Raw genomic sequence first — 27,971 nt, 5'->3', positions numbered from 1 at the left:
ATTGCTGAAGCCTTAAACCAACAGTTCACTTCAGTCTTTACACAAGAGAAGATGGACAATATACCAAGTAAAGGCGCCTCACCATTTACTGACATTTCAAATTTGCATGTTGAACTACATGGTGTTGTCAAGCAACTTCAGCAGCTTAACTGTAATAAAGCAAGCGGACCTGACAACATACCCTCAAGATTTTTAAGAGATTATGCTTCAGAACTTGGACCCATGCTCCAGTTCATATTCCAACAATCATATGATAGCGGTACACTACCTTCTGACTGGAAAAGAGCACTGGTAACTGGCATTTACAAGAAAGGGAGCAAGTCATCGCCCGAGAACTACCGTCCAGTTAGTCTTACTAGCATAGCCTGCAAACTGATGGAACACATCGTGTTATCACATACTGCAAAACATCTCGCCAAGAACCACATCACTGTCGATGAGCAGCATGGATTCAGGGAAAAAATGTCCTGTGAAACCCAGTTGATCCAGGCTACGCAGGACTGGTCAGAAGTGTTGAATAGAGGAGGGCAGACAGACGTCTTGCTTCTTGACTTTAGCAAGGCGTTCGATAAGGTGCCCCATAAACGTCTTGCATCCAAGCTAACTTACTATGGCATAAGAGGAAAGACACTCAATTGGATTCAGGATTTTCTGGGGGACGTGAGCAATGTGTCACCATCAATGGCACCCACTCCAAGTGGTCACCGGTAATTTCAGGAGTTCCACAAGGCTCAGTCCTAGGTCCAACCCTCTTTCTTCTGTACATTAATGACATCGTAACCAACATCAACTCAACTCTCCGTCTATTCGCGGATGACAGTATCCTGTATCGTGAAATCCAGAGCACTGAAGACCAAGACACTCTCCAAGATGATTTGAACAAAGTCTTCCAGTGGGCTGACCAGTGGCAGATGAGCTTTAACGCTACTAAATGCGAGACTCTTACCATCACCCGCAAGACCAAACCACTGAATCACATCTATCAGGTAGACGGTCACAGCATTGTTAAGTCATCGAAGCACAAATATCTTGGAGTTACAATTAACAAACATCTTGACTGGAAGGATCACGTCCTAAACATCACATCTAGTGCCCGTAGCACCCTGGGTGTATTGCGACGGAATTTGTCATCTTGCCCGATACATGTTAAGACCAAGGCTTACCAGGCTCTAGTGCGACCAAAAATGGAATTTGCTTCAGCTGCATGGAACCCGTATTCTTGTGAGCAGGTGAATGCTTTGGAGTCTGTCCAGCGTCAAGCTGCTAGGTTTGTTTATAACAATTACGAGCGAACCGCAAGTGTGACCAGTATGCTACAACGCCTTGAATGGGATTCCCTTGCCACCAGACGACTACTCAACCAGGGCACCATGTTTTTCAAAATCCACCATGGACTTGTGAACATCCCTTCCCGACTGTAGTTATACCATCACTTCGTCTGGGAAGAGCAAACAATACCCTGAGTTACCAACCCATTCAGTCGAGAGTAAACACATACAGATACTCCTTCTTTGTTCGCACCATCCCAATCTGGAACAGACTACCACAACCAGTCATTGCAGCAACAACAGTCAGCCAATTCCAGACCCTGGCACTACCAGCCCTCAGGGATATGGCTACTACACCAACCCACCAATCCTTGTAACCTGCCGGTCTTCGGTTTTTACTTGCACGTTGTAAATTTATGAGCACCTTCTGACACGTATGCACAGCACAATCCTCCTAGGACAAGCCTAGCTTACTGAAGGAGTGAATCAACTCAAGACTCAAGACTCAAGACTCAAGATCCACCCCCGGCATCCACCACAACTGAGCCCGGATGTCTCTAGTGCCACTATTGTCAGAATCAGCGTATATAGGGCCAAGATGCATCGTCATGATCGTCGTGTAGCTGAGATGAAAAGCCGACAATCAATTGAAAATTGTGATCTTTCATAGGCCTATTGAAGATAATACATTTTTCCTTAAAAGACCTAAATTCTTTGGTGTTTTGGGGAAAATCCATATCTTCAATATACGAAAGGTCAAAATTTTCAATTGATCGTCGGCTTTTCATCCCAGCTATATACCAGATAGGCCTATACACTTTAAGTTATAAAGTTTACTTCGAGGACTGTGAAAGATCAAAAATGTCCATTTTTAATTATTGCCTTAAAATGTGTATTAGGCCTATATCGCGAATTAAAAAAAATTAAAACTTATTTGATATCAGAAGGACATTCTTCGTATTCAGAATTCAATTCGATATGTCTAATGTGCTCTCATGTCCCACAAAAAAGTACTATCCAAACGTTCATACCCCATTAAAGAAGCTAAATATTTTATTTAAGTGAACACCGGTGAATAGGCCTATCATGTGATAAGGTTAATGTTACTCACTCAATCCCTCAGATTTTATACTTAGCCTATGTGTATTTGTATCATTTGGCCCATGTAGAAAACTGAAAAGAAAGGAAGAAGCGAAAAAGGAAATGTAAGAACTAGGGATAGCTTTATAAAATTTACCATGATTCTACCTGTTCAGTAATTCTCCCTGATAGTGAACGCTCCCTTTTACTCATCCGCTAGTTCATACAAATTGCTGCCTTCGGCCAAATAAAAAAAAAAAGATTCTTTTTTGCGTCTACCTCTCCTCCTTACTCTCGGGATCAGTCAGAGTTTAGTCAATTCAAAGATACTCAATAAATATTGAGTACTAGTATCTTTGGTTTGTCAACTTACCATGCTAACAAAAAAAGACCCCAAACAAACACCAAAATCAGTACTCCCTCACTTTTCCAAAAAGATGGGGACGTGAAAGTAGTGGTACTTCCATGCGAGTATTTGGGGAGGGGGGGGGGGGGGGGGCTTTGGGGGCGCGAGCACCCCGGGTAAAAGCAGAGGACGGCCAAAATGAAGGGGCGGCGGAAGAAGCAGGCACCGAAAAAAAAGGCGGTAAAAAAAACGAGGAAAGAAAAAAGGGCGGAATAAGTTTAAAAAAGGATAAAAAATTGTGAAAAAATGGTACCATATACATCAAAATGTGTTGCTTTTAGGGCGTTTTTTTTTTGCTCTTCACTTTTTCAAACCACCGAAAAAAATGGGTCAACCTTTTGGGCTGTTGAGGAAGAGGCGGCAAAATTGAATTTTCTTCAGCCCCCGCCCCCCCCCCCGAGAAAAAAAATCTGGGGTCATTCGGTGAGAGCATGATTTTTGGAAAACTATACTTTATTTTCTTTGGGGTCATTAGGTGAGAACATGACCTTTTTTAAATGGAATCTTTGGGTGAGAGCCGAAACAGCGCCACAGAAACCTCGAAAATCGAATTTCTAGTTCTATAAAATGGCTTCAAATTTTGTTTTTGTTGTTTTTTCAAAATAAGTAACAAAATCAGTGATAAATGAAAGTTGCTGTTCAAATTGAACTTGTAAGAGTATTTGGGTGACAGATCAAATGGAAAAATAGGGGGTCTTCGGGTGACGGAGCATGTGTTCGTAAAAAAAAATATGGGGTCTACGGTGACAGCGATGCTGAAAAGGGGGGTCTTAACAGCCCTACATACGCATCACCTCCAAAGTTGAGTGCCCCCGGGGGGTTATACGCCCACAGCAATAGGGAAAAATTGTCCACGAAAGGCTACATGGACCCCCGGCATGGACCGCTCCTTCGCATGATTCGGCTTTTTCAGACTAAAATGAATGCCAAAATGGTCCACCAAATCGCTGCGCTTCAATTAGGTCTTCATTTTTGCACAAGTTTCTTACCTCTCAGGGGGCATATTCCCCTCAGACACCCCCCTGCGTCACGCAAGTGCGACACGAAGGCCGCTCCGCGACCATTTATCATGTTTTTTACATTTTGAGTATATTTTCGCCCCTCCACTTTCAAAAACCTTCCGCGGGTCCTGCCCGGGGGGGGAGGTGGGGGCACTCAACACTAAATGACCACAGGGTATGCTCCCCGGAAAGACCCCTTTTGGATTTTGCAGCTCGAAAGACCCCTATATTTGAGTGACCAAAATAGGGCTCCGAAAGACCATTGATTTTGATAATTTCAGCTCTAAAAGACCCACAAATTGCTCATTCCTCATTATTTCTGTTGTTTAGGCGATTGTCGACCAGAAAGCCAAGAAATTAGAAAGACCCTTGATTTTGACTGTTCCCAGCTCCAAAAGTCCCCCATTTTAGTTGCAGCTCCAAAAGACCCCTTTTACCGGTAGTCAGCTCCCAAAGATCCACCACCTCAAAACTCCGGGGGAGGACATAGGCCTACCCACCAAAAAATTTTATGTGCCCCCGGGGGGGCCCTGTCCCTGGTGACAGTTTTATGCGGCTTTCTAAAAACTAAATAAGGCCAAGTAAAATAAAAAACATGTTTCAGGTCCGGGTTTTTGAAAAAAGAAGGAAGAGGGGGCTTTTAATTTTCAATTTTTTATTGCAAAATCGGTGTAATACCCATAATTAGAGCTGTTTTAGCGTATACAAGAATGCCTTATTTGTTGTTCTGAGAGGTAGCCCCCCTCTAATTAGGCCAATTACAATTGATTCTTAGTTTCCTGTTTCCCACCCGCGTCCAAAGTAGAGAATTGCAAAATATTTAATTATTTTATTTAAATTTTGGATTTTCTCTTTAAAAATAACTTTTTATGACTACCATTTGCTACTTTCTGACTTTGATCATATCATCTATAATGATGAATAAACATAGAACCTAATTGTACCATTACTTATGTATAAAATCAAACATAGTAGTAAAATAATTAAATGCATGCTCCTTGTCAAAATGGCTTGATGTAGGTTGCGACCACTTATTTTAAAATAAAGAAAATAAAAGATAATTAATAATTAATAATTAAAAGTCGCCTCATCCCTGGTTTTCAACTATGAAACAGGAAACTAAGAATTAATTGTGAAGGGCCTTATCACCACATTCCAAAAGTGTTTCTTGTATATTAGCAACGCTAAAGAAAGCATCTCTACTTCCTAGACATATTTTTGAAAAGTTATAACTGAATTTCAAAAAATAAAAAAACAATTGAAGAAACCTCAAAAAAAGGAAGGGGGCGTGAAACATGTTTATTTTTTTTATTTGGCCTAATGAAGATCTAGGAATGGATAATTTCCATTTTACCAAACAAAAATATTTGAAAAAGAATTATACGAATTAAATATATATTTTTTTTTAAATTTTCTTCAACAATGTTTGGATAATATCAAGCCCAGGATATCAAGTTCCTAAAAGGTTCCATACAACTCTTTTTTCTTGGATATTAACTCGCCTATTTATGAATGATCCCTAAAGCCAAGACCTTCAACACTTTGGACTAAATGAATCGAATCCATGGGTTCCTGAGGGCCGATGACACACATTCGATGGGTGTAGGCCCTTACCATGCTTATCCAAGCCTAACTTCCCCTAAGCATGCCATTGCTAAGTAAACCCAATTTTAAACAAACAAATGCTGGGCTTGCTGAAGAGAAATATATACTACTGCAACAACAGCACCAAGTCTATTGCCTACAAGTCCCTGATAAGACCCAAGCTTGAGTATTGCTCCGGGATCTGGGATCCACAGCACAAATCAGATGGGGATAAGTTAGAAAGAATCCAAAAAAGAGCTGCCAGGTTTACTGTTGGCGATTACAGTGCAGGGAGTCCAGTATCACTAAAATTCTTGCTGATTTAGAGTGGGAACCTCTTCAGGACCGTAGGACCAAATTACGCTTGACGACCATCTACAAAGAAACTCACGGGTATATACCAAGTAACATCAATTGTCATCTTCGAGATACAAATTCATCCAGTCAACCCAGGACCAGGCAATCGGGGGCCTTATCTTACAACATAATCACCACAAACAAAGACTGTTATAGGCACTCGCTATATCCAAAGACTATTCGCGAATGGAACCAACTCGACCAGAACCTACGCACTTCACCTGACGTCAAGACCTTCAAGACCAATCTAGAATCCATCAACATCAAGACGCTGACTTCAAAGGCCCACTTCAATATTTAACCGCGACTTGCACATGACCCCCCCAACGTATGCGACAACCAGAGATGGTGATTGTACGTGACAAGACAGATACAGATACAGAAACCAATTGTATATTGGTGCCGAATTCAGCAGTACAACATGAGTAAATCCCGGGAGTAAATCACGTACATGTCACTAAGCATAACATGCAAAGCATGCGTAAAAGTCAGCACTGGTTAGTTGATTTATGTTCCATCTAATTAAATGCTTGTAATACTTACAAATTCTCTGAGGTAATAACATTAATGGTTCTAAATGATTAGAAATTCCAAGCAAAAGCAATCATTTTTCTTTCCGTATTTCATTTATTTTGAAATCCGCTCTCGAGCTTAAATTATGATGAGGGCGCTAAAATTCTCGTACCTGTTGCCAGGCGGTGCCTGTTGCGTTCTATGCCTGTTTTATTTATTTATATATATATAATATGTGACCATCCACCCCCGGCATCCACCACAACTGAGCCCGGATGTCTCTAGTGCCACTATTGTCAGAATCAGCGTATATAGGGCCAAGATGCATCGTCATGATCGTCGTGTAGCTGAGATGAAAAGCCGACAATCAATTGAAAATTGTGATCTTTCATAGGCCTATTGAAGATAATACATTTTTCCTTAAAAGACCTAAATTCTTTGGTGTTTTGGGGAAAATCCATATCTTCAATATACGAAAGGTCAAAATTTTCAATTTATCGTTTGCTTTTCATCCCAACTATATACCAGATAGGCCTATACACTTTAAGTTATAAAGTTTACTTCGAGGACTGTGAAAGATCAAAAATGTCCATTTTTAATTATTGCCTTAAAATGTGTATTAGGCCTATATCGCGAATTTAAAAAAATTAAAACTTATTTGATATCAGAAGGACATTCTTCGTATTCAGAATTCAATTCGATATGTCTAATGTGCTCTCATGTCCCACAAAAAAGTACTATCCAAACGTTCATACCCCATTAAAGAAGCTAAATATTTTATTTAAGTGAACACCGGTGAATAGGCCTATCATGTGATAAGGTTAATGTTACTCACTCAATCCCTCAGATTTTATACTTAGCCTATGTGTATTTGTATCATTTGGCCCATGTAGAAAACTGAAAAGAAAGGAAGAAGCGAAAAAGGAAATGTAAGAACTAGGGATAGCTTTATAAAATTTACCATGATTCTACCTGTTCAGTAATTCTCCCTGATAGTGAACGCTCCCTTTTACTCATCCGCTAGTTCATACAAATTGCTGCCTTCGGCCAAATAAAAAAAAAAGATTCTTTTTGCGTCTACCTCTCCTCCTTACTCTCGGGATCAGTCAGAGTTTAGTCAATTCAAAGATACTCAATAAATATTGAGTACTAGTATCTTTGGTTTGTCAACTTACCATGCTAACAAAAAAGACCCCAAACAAACACCAAAATCAGTACTCCCTCACTTTTCCAAAAGATGGGGACGTGAAAGTAGTGGTACTTCCATGCGAGTATTTGGGGAGGGGGGCTTTGGGTGCGCGAGCCCCCAGGTAAAAAGCAGAGGACGGCCAAAATGAAGGGGCGGCGGAAGAAGAAGGGGCGGCAAAAACAGGGGCGGCAAAAAGAAATAAAAAAAAAAAAAGGGCGGAAAATTTTTAAAAAGTATAAAAATTGTGAAAAATGGTACCATATACATCAAAATGTGTTGCTTTTAGGGCGTTTTTTTTTTTCTCTTCACTTTTTCTTACCTCTTAAAAAAAATGGGTCAACCTTTTTGGGCTGTTGAGGAAGAGGCGGCAAATTGAATTTTCTTCAGCCCCCGCCCCCCCCCCCCGAGAAAAAAAATCTGGGGTCATTCGGTGAGAGCATGATTTTTGGAAAACTATACTTTATTTTCTTTGGGGTCATTAGGTGAGAACATGACCTTTTTTAAATGGAATCTTTGGGTGAGAGCCGAAACAGCGCCACAGAAACCTCGAAAATCGAATTTCTAGTTCTATAAAATGGCTTCAAATTTTGTTTTTGTTGTTTTTTCAAAATAAGTAACAAAATCAGTGATAAATGAAAGTTGCTGTTCAAATTGAACTTGTAAGGGTATTTGGGTGACAGATCAAATGGAAAAATAGGGGGTCTTCGGGTGACGGAGCATGTGTTCGTAAAAAAAAAAAAATATGGGGTCTACGGTGACAGCGATGCTGAAAAGGGGGTCTTAACAGCCCTACATACGCATCACCTCCAAAGTTGGAGTGCCCCCCCCCGGGGGGGTTATACGCCCACAGCAATAGGGAAAAATTGTCCACGAAAGGCTACATGGACCCCCGGCATGGACCGCTCCTTCGCATGATTCGGCTTTTTCAGACTAAAATGAATGCCAAAATGGTCCACCAAATCGCTGCGCTTCAATTAGGTCTTCATTTTTGCACAAGTTTCTTACCTCTCAGGGGGGGCATATTCCCCCTCAGACACCCCCTGCGTCACGCAAGTGCGACACGAAGGCCGCTCCGCGACCATTTATCATGTTTTTACATTTTGAGTATATTTTCGCCCCTCCACTTTCAAAAACCTTCCGCGGGTCCTGCCCGGGGGGAGGTGGGGGCACTCAACACTAAATGACCACAGGGTATGCTCCCCGGAAAGACCCCTTTTGGATTTTGCAGCTCGAAAGACCCCTATATTTGAGTGACCAAAATAGGGCTCCGAAAGACCATTGATTTTGATAATTTCAGCTCTAAAAGACCCACAAATTGCTCATTCCTCATTATTTCTGTTGTTTAGGCGATTGTCGACCAGAAAGCCAAGAAATTAGAAAGACCCTTGATTTTGACTGTTCCCAGCTCCAAAAGTCCCCCATTTTAGTTGCAGCTCCAAAAGACCCCCTTTTACCGGTAGTCAGCTCCCAAAGATCCACCACCTCAAAACTCCGGGGGAGGACATAGGCCTACCCACCAAAAATTTTTATGTGCCCCCCCCCCCGGGGGGCCCTGTCCCTGGTGACAGTTTTATGCGGCTTTCTAAAAACTAAATAAGGCCAAGTAAAATAAAAAACATGTTTCAGGTCCGGGTTTTTGAAAAAAAGAAGGAAGAGGGGCTTTTAATTTTCAATTTTTTATTGCAAAATCGGTGTAATACCCATAATTAGAGCTGTTTTAGCGTATACAAGAATGCCTTATTTGTTGTTCTGAGAGGTAGCCCCCCTCTAATTATCACCACATTCCAAAAGTGTTTCTTGTATATTAGCAACGCTAAAGAAAGCATCTCTACTTCCTAGACATATTTTTGAAAAGTTATAACTGAATTTCAAAAAATAAAAAAACAATTGAAGAAACCTCAAAAAAAGGAAGGGGGGCGTGAAACATGTTTATTTTTTTATTTGGCCTAATGAAGATCTAGGAATGGATAATTTCCATTTTACCAAACAAAAATATTTGAAAAAGAATTATACGAATTAAATATATATTTTTTTAAATTTTCTTCAACAATGTTTGGATAATATCAAGCCCAGGATATCAAGTTCCTAAAAGGTTCCATACAACTCCTTTTTCTTGGATATTAACTCGCCTATTTATGATCCCTAAAGCCAAGACCTTCAACACTTTGGGCACCCTCCTTTGCGAAAACATGTCCAGCTATGTGGACCTTCATCCGCAATTCATTTGATGGAAGGAACGACCGACATGCTATATTATTATAATCTTCGTTTGTGTGCGTACGTCGTAGCAGTTCTTTCAACAACTTCTTCTCGCCTTTAATTTATTGAACATATTACGTAATACGCAAACACCATTCATGGTCGCTGAAAGCGATAATTAATAAAAGACTGCTGCATGTTGATATTGAGAAAGTCGTGATGTGTAAAATGTGTGGGTAAATAGGGGCTTGGATTGAAAGAGCCATGTTTTATACGCGTTCTGTGCTTTCACTATTGCCACTCTAAGGAAAAGGATGGATATTTTAACTTCGATTGACCAGCCGCAGGATTGCTGAGAAATGTAAGTTTGAACCATGTTAATAAAAAGCTATAAAAATCCACGTGCAGCTGTATAGTAGTACACCATAACATGATGATGATAAAGACAACCATGGCAACATGCAATATCTGCTGACTATCTTACATTTCCTTATATACATTAGAGAATCGTAGGCCTACAATATGTGCACATTGTAGGCCCGGCCTGTATAGGCCTATACGTTATACTCGAGAACCCTTCTCGAGTAAGGTGTGAACTTTGAAGTCATCTTCATTGATCGAGCAATCTATCATACTGCTTGCGGGACTCATGAATTTGATCCATAAAATGATCACTCGAAAATTGTGTTTAGTCACCGAGCCCGGGCATCGATCGCAATATGTATCCCCGGGGAATGTATCATATCATGATATATCGTAGTCCTGCCAGCAAGACTTCAGTCTTTATCATAAACATAATGCCATCTACTGGCCTGACTAGGTACGACGAGTTACAGTTACTGGAACTAGATATATCGATATTGGCCTGGATTGAGATTTCTCGATCAACATCTTTATCATGTTCATCTTCATCATGTTCATACTCATACTCAGTATGATGGTTAAATGTCTATAATTAATGCGTGATTAAGCTTTCTTTATTTGAAATTACACTGAAATCCCTCTCAGTTGTCACACAATGAAATGATTAATTTTGGTAAATAAACCGAATTTAAAATGGATACAATAATAGTATAGGGATGTCCTGTCAATACATTTGCTTCTATACGTTACCTGTTTTCTTTATTTATCAAGGAATCATGTAGTAGGCCTACCACCTTAATATATACACCTCTGCTCTGGATATCAATGTACATATTTAGCATTCAGTGTGACATTCACAATAACACAATTACAAGTATAATAGCCACCATTATCTCTAGTCTAATTAGATAATAATTTTTTTAATTACGGGATACTTTTATGGACATATACTATACTATAGTGTAGGTGGGAATGGCAAAATAATAAACACTAATTAGGCATATATTTTAATTAACCATTTGACGTCATACATTTTTCATTTACAGGTTTTGTTGAGTAGCAAGATGGGTGAACATATCAAGAAGAAACAACGAAACATTAGATTCGGATGATGAATGACGAACCGTACGTGCTATAAGCAAAATGACACGCCGCGTAAGTAAAATATGTACAAACAAACACCAAAAACAGGTTCACTCAACTTTTTTTTTCAAGGACAAAATAGCGAGAATTCATATTTCGGCTTAGGTCTAAGTCATGTCATACCATTTATAGACCACTAATATGTATGGCCAAACAAATGCGCGGAGTTCTCTCTCTCCCTGTCAGCTGGCACTCAGAGCACTGTTTTCTTCACAACGCCATCTCACTCGATCTGATGCCAAGTGCATTGCACCTTTACAATCATCTTTTTTGACGTGCCAAAAATTCTTTACCCCCCCTTACACATGCAAGATTTTGGGTAACCCAAATTTAAAACCTTAAATTGTTTTATCATATAATGCGAGCGCAGCGAGCAGGAAATTTTGCATATTTGAATGTGTTCCTAACGTTTTCCTACACCAGGGCGTAATATACGTGTCTAAAATATCTGTGCCAAAAATCGCTTCCCCCCCTTTCGACCTGCCAAAAATCACTTGACCCCCCCCCTTTGAACCTGCCAAAATGCTTGCCCCCTCCCCTTTTGGTCTGCCAAAAATCTTTACCCCCCCATCCCACTCCCCTATAATTCACCATACCGTCACTTCTTTAAACTTGAGTGTCCCCATGGCCCGGGATTTTACTCCATACACTCATCAAGACATAATTATTGCACCACCCCTTAAAGCTTAAGCTGAACCATGGAGCTTCCTCTCACCCCCGGGCCGCTCACACGTTTCAGATTTTTTTTTGCTGATCCATGAAATGGTATCAGCCTGTTATAGTGTACTAGAGAACGACAGCAATTCTTGCTGCTGCTGCAGGTACAAGTGCAGTGGTACGTGCAACATCACATTCGGTGCAGCAACTAATATCAAAAATCCTTACGCCCGCCACCAACAAAGAAGTGAAAATAAAATAAAATTGAAGTGCCTTCTGGTGGCAGTGGTCTGGTCTTGGATGAGTGCTGAATTGAAAATCTTGACTGTGGGTTTGTTGATGGTGACTAGTGGAAGTTTGTTCCATGCTGTGATGGTTCTTGGGTAAAAGATGTACTTATATGAATCTGATACTTGGTGTGATGGTGGTGTACTGTGCTTCATGCTGGTCGCTTGTCCTAACTGTTGATGACCGTCGACCTGGTTGTTGTAATGGCTGGGAATTTCTGCCTTAGCTTCCTGATGGTGGATCTTATACATAATGGTCGGCAGTTCCAAGTCTAAGGAAGCGGTAGACGTAGTACGCGATCGGTTAGCGAAGGATAACACCTGGAAGGATAGGACGGAACTTAGTGCATCGCAAGTGTGCGGATTACTGGAACTGTGCTTGAACACTACCTATTTTGTCTATGATGGCAAATTTTATAGACAGCGCCACGGTTGTGCGATAGCCTTAGATTCTTTCACCGGTACGCCACCGATGCACTCGTATCGTTACGTCGACGATACCTGGGTGAAGTTAAATAAAGATCAGCTGCCCCCTTCTTTGAAACCAAGTGAATGAACACATCAAGTTCACCCAAGAGCCCATTAAAGAAAGAAAACTTGCTTTCTTGGACTGTTCGTCCACGTACAAAGTGACGGCAAAATTGAAACGTCAGTATACCGCAAGGACACGCACACTGACCAATAATTACTGTTCGACTCACATCACCCATTAATTCACAAGCTTGGGGTCATCAAAACACTGTTCCATAGAGCCGAAATCGTGAAAGAGGCGGAGCACAAACAGCTTGGCAGTATGTAGCAGCACAGTAGACGTACGTGCCAGCACCAGTTGTGGGGACTCTGCAGTGTATATGCATTTGGACAGCACGAAATCACGAATCACACCTTCGACAACAAGGACCGTTGTGATTTTAGACAGGGAGCACAGGTGCTTCAACCCAAAGAAGTGCACCCTTCTTCGTGTAACAAGGAAAGGGACAGTTATCCCTCATATTTAAATAATATGATGGGATCAGGCCTAGTTCAACCGCTAGACCACAAGCTACCACAGTCCCTATACCTTGGAGTAGAACTCTCCTCTGGCTTGGAATGGAAACACCATGTCAAAGCTATCACGTGACAAACCCCTCAACTTTCTTCAGAGGAACTTATAAGCTCTTATAAGCTGCCCAAAGGAAGTAAAGAAACAGGCGCACACCTCATTAATAAGACCAACCTTGGAATATGCTTCTTCTTGCTGGGACCCACATCACCAGAAATAAATAACTTCCCTAGAAGCTGTACAAATAGAAAAGCAGCTAGGTTTATTACCAGCAATTTCAACAGAAAAACCAGTGTCACTATGACTGACTTGGAACTGCCGACACTTCAGCAGAGAAGACAAGCCTCAAGGCTCTCCATGATGTATAGATCCACCATCAGAAAGCTAAGGCAGAAATTCCCAGCCATTACAACAACCAGGTCATCAACAGTTAGGACAAGCGACCAGCATGAAGCACAGTACACCACCATCACACCAAGTATCAGATTCATAGTACATCTGTTACCCAAGAACCACCACAGCATGGAACAAACTTCCACTAGTCACCATCAACAATTTTTTTTCGGTGGTTTGAAAAGTGAAGAGCAAAAAAAAAAAAAAAAAAAAAAAAAGGATTTTAGGCGCTGGCGCCATAAAAGCAATGTATAGTATACCATTTTATATACTTTTTCAAAATTGTCCGCCCTTTTTTTTAATAATTCTTTTTGCCGCCCTTCTTCTTTTTGCCGCCCTTATTTTTGCCGCCCCTTTTTCTTCCGCCGCCCCTTCGTTTTGGCCGCCTCCTACTTTGACCCCGGGGCTGGCGCCCCAAAGCCCCCCCAAAAAAAAAAAACCGCGCATGGGCTGATACCATTTAATGGATCAGCAAAAAAATCTGAAACGTGTGAGCGGAAGCTCCATGGTTCAGCTTAAGCTTTAAGGGGTGGTGCAATAATTATGTGTACCCCCGGTTCACGCTCTAAAAAGGTGTAGGAAAACGTTAGGAACACATTCAAATATGCAAAATTTCCTGCTCGCTGCGCTCGCATTATTTATGGGTCACCCAAAATCTTGCATGTGTAAGGGGGGGGGCAAAGAATGTTTGGCACGTCAAAGGGGGGCAAAGGTTTTTGGCACGTCAAAGGGGGGCAAAGATATTTTGGCACGGCCAAAGGGGGGGGGGGCAAGCGAGTTTTGGCAGACCATTTTGAAAATTCACCACCCCGGGGTACACATATAAACTTATTGCACAGCCCCTAAGTGCGTGCGGTAAAGCTTGAACCTGGAAATATAAATTATATTACTGAGCCTGTACCTCTAGCTCGTGTGTACCTCAGATTCTCAATTGTATTAGGTCAAGGGAGAGTTCAAATGTCACCAACATTAATTTGAAAACCTCAAATGGCAGTTGAATATTTATCGCGTGTGCTGCTGATTTTGGTTTGATTATATGCAGTAACCTTTACATCAGAAGGTGCCAAGTAAGTGTGTATTAATATATCTATAGATATCGCCTAAAATTAATATAATTGCTAAATGGTTTGACATGAATGACTAGCTGTAGGCCTACATGTGCATGATGTTTATGAGTGTTTGCTTGGACTGCACTACAGCCGACCTGATCAGGGATTCGTTTCCGATGGGCGCGGGATACGGGCTCTATCTTATAGCATATATGGTCAATTCCAGCCAAAGCGGGCCAAAATTCTCTCTGGGGGCCATTTTGAAAATGTTTTCCTTTTCAATTCTAGACTTATCAAATGAGACGATCATGTCTAGTGAATCATCAGGTGGAAGTGCCATCGGATTGAAAAATAACTTTTCTTGCTAGACCAAATAAAGTGTTAAATGCGCATATGCATGTTACCCACGAATTCAAGCATTTTTCACCTGTTGTACGCCATAAAATTTCACTTTCTTTAATATCTTTCAATATTTTATGTGTGGCTCATATACACTAGAAATCGGTGAAGACTTTGAACGTAAAATAAAATCTTATTACATATATCTACAAAGAAATATTTTGGTTATTACAAATTTTAAGAAAGAACCAGGTGTACAGTAGACTTCTCCGTAGTCCACTTGCCAATTGTGCACTACTCTGGCTATTACATTTAAGCTTAAAACTCTGATTTAATTAATGAGTGCACAATTGATAGATTTTCACAACTGATCTTTTCAGTCACCGTACGCCCTCTGATTGTTAGCTTCCCAAGTGGACTACTGACTTTGCCTTGAGAGTTAGGCCAATTTCTGGCCTAACTAAAATTGGTGATGATGTAATGCATCTTTAAAAATGAATCTGGCTTGTGATTGGTCGCCCAGATCTCGTTATTGTTTAAATCCTCCCGACGCGTACTGGTACCATTATGGTACACAACTATCTAGGGAATGCGGCGCTTTTGTGCTGGTGGATGAACGTATGCATCTAGCGCGTATTGTACCACCATGCTTAGTCTTGTGGTTAGATTTTATTGATAAACAAGTATGATTGACAGTGTGTGAGTCCCGGGGTAAAGTACTGCTTAAAAGTGAAAGTCCATAGTCGGTTTTTCGGATAATAAACTGGCAGATTCTAAAATTAGAATTGTTCAGTATTGAAGTGTCATTATAATTATGTCATTATGATATGTTGCATTCAATAATATAAGCCTACGTAGGGCCTATACTTTACTTTTACTGTCACAAATATAATTATATAGCCTAAACTTTTTCATAACCATTTTATACTAGTATTTTGATGTAGGCCTACTAAATATCAGTATAATTTCGAGTTCAACTGAATGCGTTCATCATGATTAATAACATTTTCATTTATCAAAAATCGACTATGGCATAGTCTAGGTGTACAGTTAAGATTGTGTCAATATTATTTCGAAAGATTAGAATAAATGCTTCATATAAATATAAAGTTAGATTTTGTATCTCGTCGCAGGATGTGGATCTCGGATGGATTCGTGGGTAACAGCGTCTGGAAAATAGCAATTCCTATTCATTTTTTTTAAATAAAAATAAAAAATACTTTTCCGTATGTCAATAATTCAGGCTGCAATGGCACTAAAATGAATTTTAATCAAAATACAGACTACATGGAATATTTAGAATGGATCATTATGGCATTTTGGGTATAAAATTTTGAGAATAATGAAGTTGCCAAACTCAAATAGACAGAGCAAACAGTTTTATATTATTATTTTAGTAAAATCATTCCATATTTTCATGCAGCAATATTCTATTAACTCGTGTTTGACATATCCTATGAACTAAAACACTATCAATACATTGTTAACTATAATTTAAGTAGGGACTCGTGGGTAACCAAAATGTTCGTGGGTAACACATAATTATTTGAAGGTATGTATTGGTAAGCGGCAAAATAGAAAATATTACAGAAGGTTGGAAACCACCATGCGGTTATTCCTCCATTGTGTTTCAATGATTCCCGTTTCTCTAACCAATTGCATTTACCCAAAAATGGTAATTTAGGATAATCAATCAAAACTTCATGATGCAGCTTCAGTATACCTTCAAGAGGACGCTATTAAACAGGACTGTTTTGGAACCTATTTCGCATGTTTTCAAAATGTTAAGATGCATAAGAAACATATAATTTACGAGTAAATCCTTGGATTCGTGGGTAACGCCGAATTCGTGGGTAAAGCTATAAGTACTATAGTACCGTTTGGGGTTTGCGTTTCTTAGGTGTATAAACTCTAAGTACTGTCAAAACTATAACATACCCATGGCTTGAATATGTGCTGATTTAAACTTAAAATAAACAATCTCCTTATTTTTCAAGGTTAGCATCTATTCGGGATTCGTGGGTAACAAAAGTTTAAACCGTCGTAGATTCTTTTTTAAAGCGGTCAACGTATTTTTTACGATTTACAATTTTAAGCGCTTGTCAAACTAAATTCAGTGTCCAAAGTCATTAAATGTTAATTTAAGTTATGGCAATTATATTTGCTGGACTCGTGGGTAACAGTTGATACGTGGGTAACGTCAAATTTGATTTTATGGAATTTTATGGGTAAAACGTATTTGCATAAAATAATCACTTAGACCTCAGAATTATAGAACGAAACTTCGTTTCATGAGTTAGTCATTTATGGCATATTCACTTAACATTTTTCAGAACGATCATTTTATTTTTGATACGCGGGTAACAAAATTATTAGCCAAATTGACTTAATGGCCTCTAGAGTCTACAAACTTTGGTAGAATTCAATCGTTTTACATATGATGAGAGATCATGCAAACGTCTTTCTAACGGTAATAATTTCATTTTGATTGAAGGACATTCAATGACATATATGGTGCTTTATCTTTGAATTCGTGGGTAACGCCAATTCATTTAAGCTATTATAACTTGTCCCTGGTATGACTTGCTAGTAAAGGCCTATATGCACAAAGAGAGCACATTGGACGTGACATGATATGCTCCATCAATAACGTGATTTCCTTTATTAATGACATTTTAAAGTGGAAAGTTAACATAGAGAGAATTTTGTCCCGCTTTCGCTGGAATTGACCATATGGCCCATTCCATGTCAACTCAGGGATGTGCACCTGCAGCACCTCTTCAATTTTTTCTTTTTTTCTGTGTGGTGGTAGATATTGATGAGAAAGTAAAATCCTGAAAATTTGAGCTTCATACTCCATTTCGTTTTCCCGTGGCATCAATTTGAAATTTAGGGGTCAGCGTAAAAATGTGTCGCAACGCGAAAAGACGATGTTTGGAGGTCCATAAATGTATAAAGGAACCCTTTAAAACTTTGAAAAGTATGTATCCTTGGGTACTTTTTGGTGTAGAATTCAAATCTGCTATCAGAAAACTTGTAACTCCTTTACCTTAAAAGATATAGGGCCCTCAAAATGCAACTTCGTCCAACCAGGACCAACTTTGGGGGGGTCAGAACTCCAAAAGTAAAAATAATTTTAGCGTCAATTTTTTGGCCAGTCAGAGCCCTTTGGTAGGACATTACTCTTATCCAATATTGAGCATATTAGAATACATTTAGCTGAGATATTACCCATTGAAAACCATTTTTTTTTGAGTTCTGACCCCCTGAAAGTTGGTCCAATGTCAGACAATTTGCCCCTATACCATCAAAGTAAAGGAGTATGTTTTTGATAGCAGATTTGAATTCTTGGACAACATTTCTGAGAGATATTTTTGGGGTTTTGGGCTTCAACACATCATTTATGGTTTGCCAACTCGTCTTTAGAGTTGTGACACATTTTTTGATTTTGCATTATCAAATTGATTTCATGTACAACGAAATGGAGTATGAAGCTCAAATTTTCAGGATTTTACTTTCTCATCAATATCTACCACCACACAGAAAAAGAAAAAAATTGAAGAGGTGCTGCGGTGCACATCCCTGGAGTTGACATGGAATGGGCCATATATGGTTTACGGGTGGTGCAATAATTATGTGTACCCCGGGGTGGTGAATTATGGGGAGGGGGCAAAGATTTTTTGTTTTTTGGCAGGTCGAAAGGGGGGAGGGCCCGGGAGCAGGGCAAGCAATTTTGGCACATATATATTTTTGGGCACCATTTCTACATTTTTAATACGCCCAGAAAGGTTTAAGAAAAAAGAAGAAAAATAAAAAGATTACACGTTAGGAAAACGTTCAAATAGGTCTATGCAAATTCCCTGCTCGCTGTGTTCGCATTATATGATAAGACAATATTTAATTAATTAAAAGGGCATTTCGTGATCCACAGCCTCATCCTCAAAAAAAAAAAAAAAAAAAACAAAGATCCTCTGGCTACATAATGTACCAAAAATTTCTTGCAGATTAATTCGTTTAGCAAAAATATCGTCAAATTTGGTGGTATACCAGAACAAAATTAAAACAGTTCAATGCATGCCTATGGAACAGTGTAATACACTTACCAGTAAGCATAAATGGTAAGGGGTGGTGCAATAATTATGTGTACCCCCCGGTCTGGTGAATTTTGCGGGGGGGGGCAAGCATTTTTGGCAGGTCGAAAGGGGGGGGTCAAGCGATTTTTGGCAGGTCGAGAGGAATTTTTGGCACAGATATTTTGGGCACCATTTCTATATTACGTACGCCCTAAAAAGGTGTAGGAAAACGTTAGGAACACATTCAAATATATGCAAAATTTCCTGCTCGCTGCGCTCGCATTAGGGCCCTATATGAAAAGCCAATTTACGGTTTGAAATTCGGGTTCCCCAAAATCTTGCATGTGTAAGGGGGGCAAAGAATTGTTGGCACGTCAAAAGGGTGGGGGTGCAAAGGTTTGTTGGCACGTCAAAAGGGGGGGGGGCAAAGATCTTTTGGCACGGCCAAAGAGGGGGGCAAACGATTTTGGCAGACCATTTTGAAAATTCACCACCCCGGGGGTACACATAATTATTGCACAGCCCCTAATGCATAACTCGCAAACGCAAAATCGGAATCAACTGAACTTTTGGGAATAAAATTTGTATTACACTATTAAAAAAATATCGCGAATTTCAAAAAATCAAAAGTATTTGATATCATCAGGACGTTCTTCGTATTCAAAATACAAAACATCTGTCCAAACGCTCATACCAGAGCACTTAAAGTTACAGTTGTTCCTTCCTAATAAATTTAATTAGACTGAAAAACTTTTTAAATTTACGCATTTTAATGCATACAAAAGCCAATTTAGAAAAGTGCAACTTTTGTTGCTGAATAAAATTTCAAAAATGGCTATATGATTACTCACTGAACCATAAAACATCTTTGAAATGTGTAAAAATTAATTCATGAAAATCTTAACTTAAGTTATTTTCAAAAAAAAAAAAAAATATAGAAACATTCCTTTTTGATTAATTTTCTTCAAGTGATAGAGGTCTGAAACCAAAAGTCATGCATAAAAAGCCTATGTAGAAAAGTGCAACTTTTTTTTGGCCGAAAATTTTATAAATGGCTGTGTTTTTCAGTGAAGATGATAAAAGATAACAATAAAACCCCGTTCACTTGATGCATAACTAATCAGGCTATGTTCCAAACTTTAAAACAAGAGAATTGATCAAGCCGTTTTTGGATTATACCAAAAATTCTTAGGGGGGTCTTATTTTTTTTGGAACCGTTTAGTATAGCAACTACGTTATTGCAATACGAAAAAGATAGCGTTTAATAAATTAATACTTAGTTGTAAAGACAAAAAGAGAAAAGTATACACTAATTTATTATTTTTTCTGTCTTCCACAGATGCCATTGTTCCTTGGAACGTGCCTTTTTTCTGCGTTGATACTCGCCGTTCTCTTGAATACCGAGTCCGGATCACAGGTTATCCTGCAACCCCTGACTATATTAGTTAACAACAACTCCACACAGAACACACTCCGAACAGTAAACACTACCATAAGAATCGCCAGTAGGCTCTCTGACATCTCTGGGTATGATGATGACTCTGGAAATGAGGAAAAGAACAACTCTGACTTGTATGTTAGTACTACTGCTTCTTTTGAGGCGGAGGAGACTGAGGAGGACAAAGGAAGAACAGAAACGCCAACACCGACAACGAATAAAGAGACTGAGAAAGTACTCACCACAAAACCTACAGACAATGCTCCCAAAACAGACGGAATGGTGGAGGTATTACACAACGAACAACTCCCACTAGTCACCTTGAAGTCTCAAGTCAAATTAACTCCCAACCAATTGTCAGATAACTTAGCAACTCCTGAAACGCACTTGTAAGTATTCTTTGAATTAAATTTAGATGGTTTGCATAAAAGAGAGATTAGAATGGACTAAAAATATAAAAAGGAGACGTATTTAAAAACTTTACGTGTACTAAACCATTATTACCATGATTATAGTTATTTTTGCCGCCATTAATATACATTGTAGGCCTATACTACATTCTACAATGGACTATTATGAAGAATGGCAAAACGCACGCAAGACGTCAGACTATGAACGATACATGTTCATGTTCAATTGTGATTCTCTCATACCAACGAAACACAATAACTACTACCTGGCCCTTTGTACTCTATAGAGGGCGATGTTATCGATTTCAATGCAAAGACGGTTTTGCTAAATTACTCAAGCCCGGTGAATTTATATGATTATAGACGGTTATTATTTATCTGGTGTTCGTCTAATATGCTGAAATTAAAACGATATGAATTAATAGCAAATCATCTGTCTTTTCATTTACCACGTTTACAACTAAACTCCTCAACAAAAGTTTGGAAAGTTTTTTCAAGCATCTGTATCTCCAATTATTTGTGACACATTCATATCGTGTTGCATAGGTCCTATATCACTGGATAGCTACAACACTCCCCTTTACAATGACACCCCATTTAAAACAATAAAAAATTTTCACGGCTGAGTACGCGCCTTGTGAATGTAGTGGGGCCTCAAACAGAATTTGCCAAATTGACCATTTTTCTATGCTCAAACAACGCGACGCTAGCCACTAACCTCAATAGCGGGTGGAAAAACCACAGGCAGCCACAATAGTTAAGCACCTTCTCCTCATGCTGCTCACCGACCTGGTTACACGTTACTGTGGGATGGAATTCCATTCTTCAACAAGGATTCGTCGCAGGTCATTCAATGTGTTTGCATGATGGGCGTCTCTGGCACGCACAGCACGATCAAGCTGGTCCCACAAGTGTTCAATCGGGTTGAGGTCTGGCCCCCGGGTCTGGCCTGATGGCAGGCCATTTTGACTCTACTGCCATTATTCTGTAGGTAGTCGATGACTATACCGTGGCTATGTGGGGCGAGCGGTGTCATCTTGGAGAATTGCATTAGGTCCCAGATTGTGGGATTGCAGCTTGCTGCACAGAATAATGATCAATTTGGCAAATTCTTTTTGAGACCCCACTACATTCACAAGGCGTGTACACAGCCGTGGAAAATGTTATTGTTTCAAATTGGGTGTCATTGTAAAGGGGAGTATTGCAGCTATCCATTGATATGCAACACGATATGAATATGTCACAAATAATTTGAGATACAGATGCTTGAAAAAACTTTCCAAACTTTTGCTGAGGAGTTTAAATTCAACACAAAAAGAAAGTCCCCACTTCTTTGAGGAGGTCGTTCTTTCTGATACGGATGATTAATACAGAACAATTGGCAGGAACGTGTCAAGAATTTTCTAAATGTCAAAAGAATTCGAAATCGTCTCGATTTTACGAAAATCGTTACACTCGCCTGAACTGGTGAGCGGCAATTCAGTTCGATTCATCTTGATCGGTAAAATTCCACACGGAATGCGGCATTTTATTGTATGTAGAACATTGTGCACGCTAGACATACAGTTATATAATAGACCATGGGCGTGTGTCCATGAACAGACGTAACTTTGCAAATCGCACCAATTGTCGTTAAATCGTTCAAATCTGGAAGATTACTTTTTTTAGTATTATTTCGATTTCTTTTGACACAAGCGATTTGTAGCTGACCAAATTCGAATTCGTTACACGTTCCTACCAATTGTACTGTTTCATATCAGTTATTAATGACCCCTCAAAGAAGTGTGAGCTATTTTTTTTGTGTGATGTGTTTCTACGATTCTGATACATCTTTTGATCTTTCACAGGCTTGATGTATCCAACTTACATTCCCAAAGTGAACCGGCATGTTCACCTACCCACGGTGTGGCATTCATAAAGACACACAAGACAGGCAGTACAACTCTGGGACACATCGTCAATCGCTACGGCTACAGTCGCAATCTTTCCTTCGTTTTCAACAAACATAGCCCCAATAATGGACATCTATACTACTTACCCATTACCAACGAATCTCCGAAAAAGGACTTCCTTCCACCAATCGGTGTCAAAGAAGGAGAATATAGTAAATATAAATATGATCTTATCGCTGTCCATATAAGATATAACCGAACACCTATGGATACATTTATGAAACCTGGGACAAATTATATAACAATAATCAGGGATCCAGGCCACCAATTTGAATCTGCTTTTACTCATTTCCAAATGGACGATGCGTTTTTACCAACTGAAAAACAAAGGTACACGACGATGTCGAGTAGGATTGGGCATTGGTTGAGCAAACCTGACTACTATAGGCAACGTCTTCAGCAGTTGCCTTGGGAAGGGAAAAAAGGATTGCGTTGGTTTTATTCTAAAAATACCCAAATATTTGATCTGGGTTTGGATCATGTATTCCATGATGATGCGCGAAAGGTAAGCGAGTATATTGAGCATCTGGATGAGGGACTAGCGGTAGTTTTGATAACAGAGCACTTCGATGAGTCAATGGTACTTTTGAAACATACACTGTGTTGGAGTATGGATGATATCATTTACATCGCCAAAAATGTACGACCGAATCCAGCTCAAATTGGCGATTCGATACGCCAAAAAATACGTCAGTGGAATTCTGTTGATACTCAACTGTACGAGCATTTTAATAATACGCTATGGAGAAAGATTAAAGCATTGGGCCCTGCGTTTGATATTGAATTAGCAAAATTCAAGGCTCGAATGAGTGATGTTTTTGAGACCTGTGTTGGAGCTGAGCAAGTGAAAGCCCAGGGACATTATTTTCACTGGTTGGAATACAAACAAAGAAAAGATTCAGGGGCGTTGTGTAAATTAATAGTGGAATCTAAACGTACATTATTCTTTTCCATTTGGAAGAAACAAGTGCCTCCAAAACCAAAACCAGCAACAAAACGAATTGTTGTGAAGAAACCGGCTGCACCAAAACCACCGTCAAATAGCAGTGCCTCTGTGCAAAGTGCCTCGAAGAATGGCTTACAAGCTCTACAGGATCGTCTCGTGAAGCCGCAAGATCTTCTGACTAAATCAGGACAAACAAGTTTTAAAGCAACTGAGTTAATTTACAAAGACGCTAAAACCGTGTCCAGTACAGGAGTAGGCCCAGACAATCCAGAAGACGAAGCATCAGTGAATGATCGTGAAATGGGTCACTTGCCCGATTTTGTGAATCCTGATCTTAAGAAACCTGTACAAGTCAAAGCTTCATCGTCGTCTAAAAAATCACGTCTATAACCATAACGTTGATACAATGTACAAATTACCTTTATGATGTGTGTGATGTATAGTATTTATTGCATGAAGTTCTGTCTAGTTTATACATTTGTATAAACCCATGTATAGTTTACTGTTCAGTATTTTGTTTTTAACTATATTTTTAATAACATATTTATAGTGGGTAACCATCAGTGCCAAAACATTACTCGCCATATAATGCCTTCTTCGGATGAAACAGGAACGGATTGGAACAGTCAGAGGTTCTCACCTTACTCTTTTCGAAACTGACTGCGCTATGCATTATTGATATGAAATTCTCTACATGGGACCGAGGGGTTAACGTCCCCTCCGTAGGCCTATAGGACAGAGGACCAATGGCGTGTTACTGTTCCAATACGCATGATGTCGCGTGTATTGGCCATTTTTCCAAGTAAAATCATGCAGTTTGAGACAATCATATCAGCTTTCATTATCAGGTGCAATCGGTGGAAAAGACAATTTTAAAGTTTGCAACTCAAATTTTATTTAAAATATTTTAAATGGTGAAGGTGGGCAAAGATCTGTTTCCTTTTTCTGTAATCTGCTGACAACAACAATAACAAAACAATTGCAAGTTTATCTAGTAATCTGTGACAGTTTCCCATAAAAAAACCCAGAACAGTTCGCAAGCTTACAATTTGGAGACAATCAGACAAAGACCTGAAAGATTCATAAAATGTGTTAGCATATTTTTAAATTTAGTTTTTATTGTTTATGTGAAACCTGTAGTTTAATTAATATCGCCATTCAGTGTTGCCTAATGAGACTTACATTTATTTACTATAATATTCAAAGAGCACAGTCTCTTGTCAAATTCCACACTCTTCTAGGGCCTACATGGCATATACCGTAAAACCTCGTCTACAAGCAGAGTGCTTCTGATGACAGCTAAATTAATCCAGGCGCCATTATGGAGTTTGAGCAAATAAATTAGATCCAAGCATATACAAACAAGTATTATTGTAAGACCAATCTATGTATTGGCATGTTTACGCATGTATCGTATTAATAATTTAGCTTTCATCAAAAACACTTTATAATATGCTTGTAGACGAGGTTTTACGGTATAGCGTATCTCCAAATCCAACCTTAGAAAAAATAAACGGAGACGTGAACCCCCGCGTGAACCCATAGGCCCTAAGTCATTCCCTTTGACGCCTGTCCGAAGGACTCGTTGAACAATATTAACGTTGATGTTCTGGGTTTTTAATATGTCCTGGGTTTTGTGGGAATGTGTCGTATTCGTCAAGAAACGAAGTGGCTTATTTTACTTTTTAAATAATCCTGATTTTTGCAAATTGGATAGAATTTTAAAGCAACTATAAAATGGGGAACATGCACATGATGCATGGACGCCTAGCCGCCTGTGTGTTCTTGTAAATTATAGGCCTACATGTAGTCGTTATGGTCACATGTAATACCTATGATAACCCAGCAACACAAAAATGTTTTAAAACGTTATAAACATTTTGATTTTAGTCAAAACGTTTTAATAACATTTAAATGTCAGGTTATATAGGCCATGCAAACATCTTTAAAACGTCATTTCGTGGCCTTTTGTGGGTGTCATTATATTTTAAAGGTATCAATAACATTTTTTAAATATCAATCTTGTTTCATATTGTGTGTTATAATTATTAATCGTGTTAATACAATAATATTAGGGCCTATTCTTTCCTAATGGTCAAATTAGATGTTTTTTCTTTCTTCTTGAAATCACTGCAAAGAAAATGTCTGTTCAAATATATTTTCAAGCAGTTTGTTATTAATATTTCATTGGGGTAAAAACGGCAACAGAATGGATTATAACAGGGGACATATTTTGTGCAAATAAGAAAAGCGAAGTACGATCATTTTTAAATGTTTATATTATTGTAACATATGGGTAGTTATGGCTAGTTCTGTCGGTGGTAGCTTGCTTAACAAACAACTCGTGAGTAGCTTATTATAAAATTCATTAGTAGAAATAATCATGTAGATAAAATTAATACGCCTTGAATTAATGTAAATAACTCATTAGCATAAGTATAACAAGGGTTTGTTGTTAAACCCAGAAACGAAAACGTGTATTTTTAGAATAAAGCAGATTTATGTTTATGTAGAAAAAAAAACCGTTTCTTTATTTGTTTCCTTGCATACATCAACTGCCGTTTCCTTGTTTTTTGCCAAATGTTTCTTTTCAGGAATATCTAAGTATAATGACCTATCCTTCACTTTTAAGCAATTTATACACAATTTAAATTTTTTTACACTTTTGCTGGGAGCACAGAATTCGACTTTATGTCAAAATTGCTCTGTTGAGGTGATAAACAACGAATTTGGCTGATTCCATTAAGGTTTAAGTTGGGTTATGTGTAAACATAACAAATATGCCCACATTTCAACATACCAAACTCGGATCAATGCTGTTGAGAGACAGCCCAAAATCAATGAATAAACACGGACCAATTACGGTACGTTGCGGAGATAATCAAAATTAAAAAAAACACACGCAAAAAAACACCCCAATGTGCCCCATAAATTCATGAAATTCCTCCGGAATAGAACCAACAAAATAATTTTATGTGGCCTAATGATGTGGTAAATTGTTGGGCATTCAGGTGATAGAACTTTAAAAACAATGTCTGATTTTGCACATTCTTGGGCATCCTAGTGAAGAAAAATCAAAATTATTTTCTGATGTTGCAAATTACTGGCCATCCAGGTGATGGAAAATCAACATTAATGTCTGATTCTGCAAATGATTGGGCATCCGGGTGTTGGAAAATCAACATTACTGTCTCATGTTGCAAATTATTGGACATGCTAGTGATGGAAAATAAACAGTTTCTAATGTTGTAAATTATTGGGCATCAAAGTGATGGAAAATCAACATTAGTGTCGGATTTTGCAAGTGATTGGGCATCCAGGTGTTGGAAAATAAACATTACTATCTCATGTTGCAAATTATTGGACATGCAGGTGGTGGAAAATAAACAGTGCATTGTTGATACTACGTATATTGGATCGATTGCGCCCATTATTGGTTGAGCTATGAGTTTTAATATATTGGACGAGGCACGAGACGTAGTCGAGTCGCGAGACCAATAAATATTGGGCTTAAAGCATCCAATTTTATCATTATTATCTTTTGGATCCAATATTTTCACCATTTTGGAGTCATCAAAACATAATTATGTAATTATTCAGGTGATGAAAGTCAACATTGGTGTCTTATGTTGCAAATTATTGGGTATCCAGGTAATGAAAGTCAACATTAATGTCTGATGCTGCAAATGATTGGGTATCCAGGTAATGAAAGTCAACATTAGTGTCTTATGCTGCAAATGATTGGGTATCCGGGTAATGAAAGTCAACATTAATGTCTGATGCTGCAAATGATTGGGTATCCAGGTGATGAAAGTCAACATTAATGTCTGATGCTGCAAATGATTGGGCATCCAGGTAATGAAAGTCAACATTAATGTCTGATGCTGCAAATGATTGGGTATCCAGGTGATGAAAGTCAACATTAATGTCTGATGCTGCAAATGATTGGGCATCCAGGTAATGAAAGTCAACATTAGTGTCTGATGCTGCAAATGATTGGGCATCCAGGTGATGAAAGTCAACATTAATGTCTGATGCTGCAAATGATTGGGTATCCAGGTAATGAAAGTCAACATTAATGTCTGATGCTGCAAATGATTGGGTATCCAGGTAATGAAAGTCAACATTAATGTCTTATACTGCAAATGATTGGGTATCCAGGTAATGAAAGTCAACATTGGTGTCTTATGCTGCAAATGATTGGGTATCCAGGTAATGAAAGTCAGCATTAATGTCTGATGCTGCAAATGATTGGGTATCCGGGTAATGAAAGTCAACATTA

The 27,971-nt window shown here is 38.9% G+C and overlaps 2 protein-coding genes across 2 annotated transcripts; both read left to right on the top strand.

Annotated features, from left to right (window-relative positions):
* The first annotated feature begins 911 nt into the window (after window positions 1-911).
* Window positions 912-1,421, top strand: LOC140172078 (uncharacterized). The gene has a single exon (XM_072195426.1). The coding sequence runs from the start codon at window positions 912-914 to the stop codon at window positions 1,419-1,421; it is 510 nt and encodes a 169-aa protein (XP_072051527.1).
* An 8,226-nt stretch (window positions 1,422-9,647) lies between these two features.
* LOC140171157 (uncharacterized) lies at window positions 9,648-26,208 on the top strand. The gene is made up of 4 exons (XM_072194347.1): window positions 9,648-9,958; window positions 11,007-11,115; window positions 20,283-20,770; window positions 22,639-26,208. Exons 2-4 carry the CDS (start codon window positions 11,104-11,106, stop codon window positions 24,077-24,079), a joined length of 1,941 nt encoding a protein of 646 aa, XP_072050448.1. The 5' UTR covers window positions 9,648-9,958; window positions 11,007-11,103; the 3' UTR covers window positions 24,080-26,208.
* The last annotated feature ends 1,763 nt before the right edge of the window (window positions 26,209-27,971 follow it).

This window comes from Amphiura filiformis, chromosome 15 (assembly GCF_039555335.1).
Source record: "Amphiura filiformis chromosome 15, Afil_fr2py, whole genome shotgun sequence".
Lineage (NCBI taxonomy): Eukaryota > Metazoa > Echinodermata > Ophiuroidea > Amphilepidida > Amphiuridae > Amphiura > Amphiura filiformis.
This window is presented reverse-complemented; position numbering and strand designations above follow the sequence as displayed.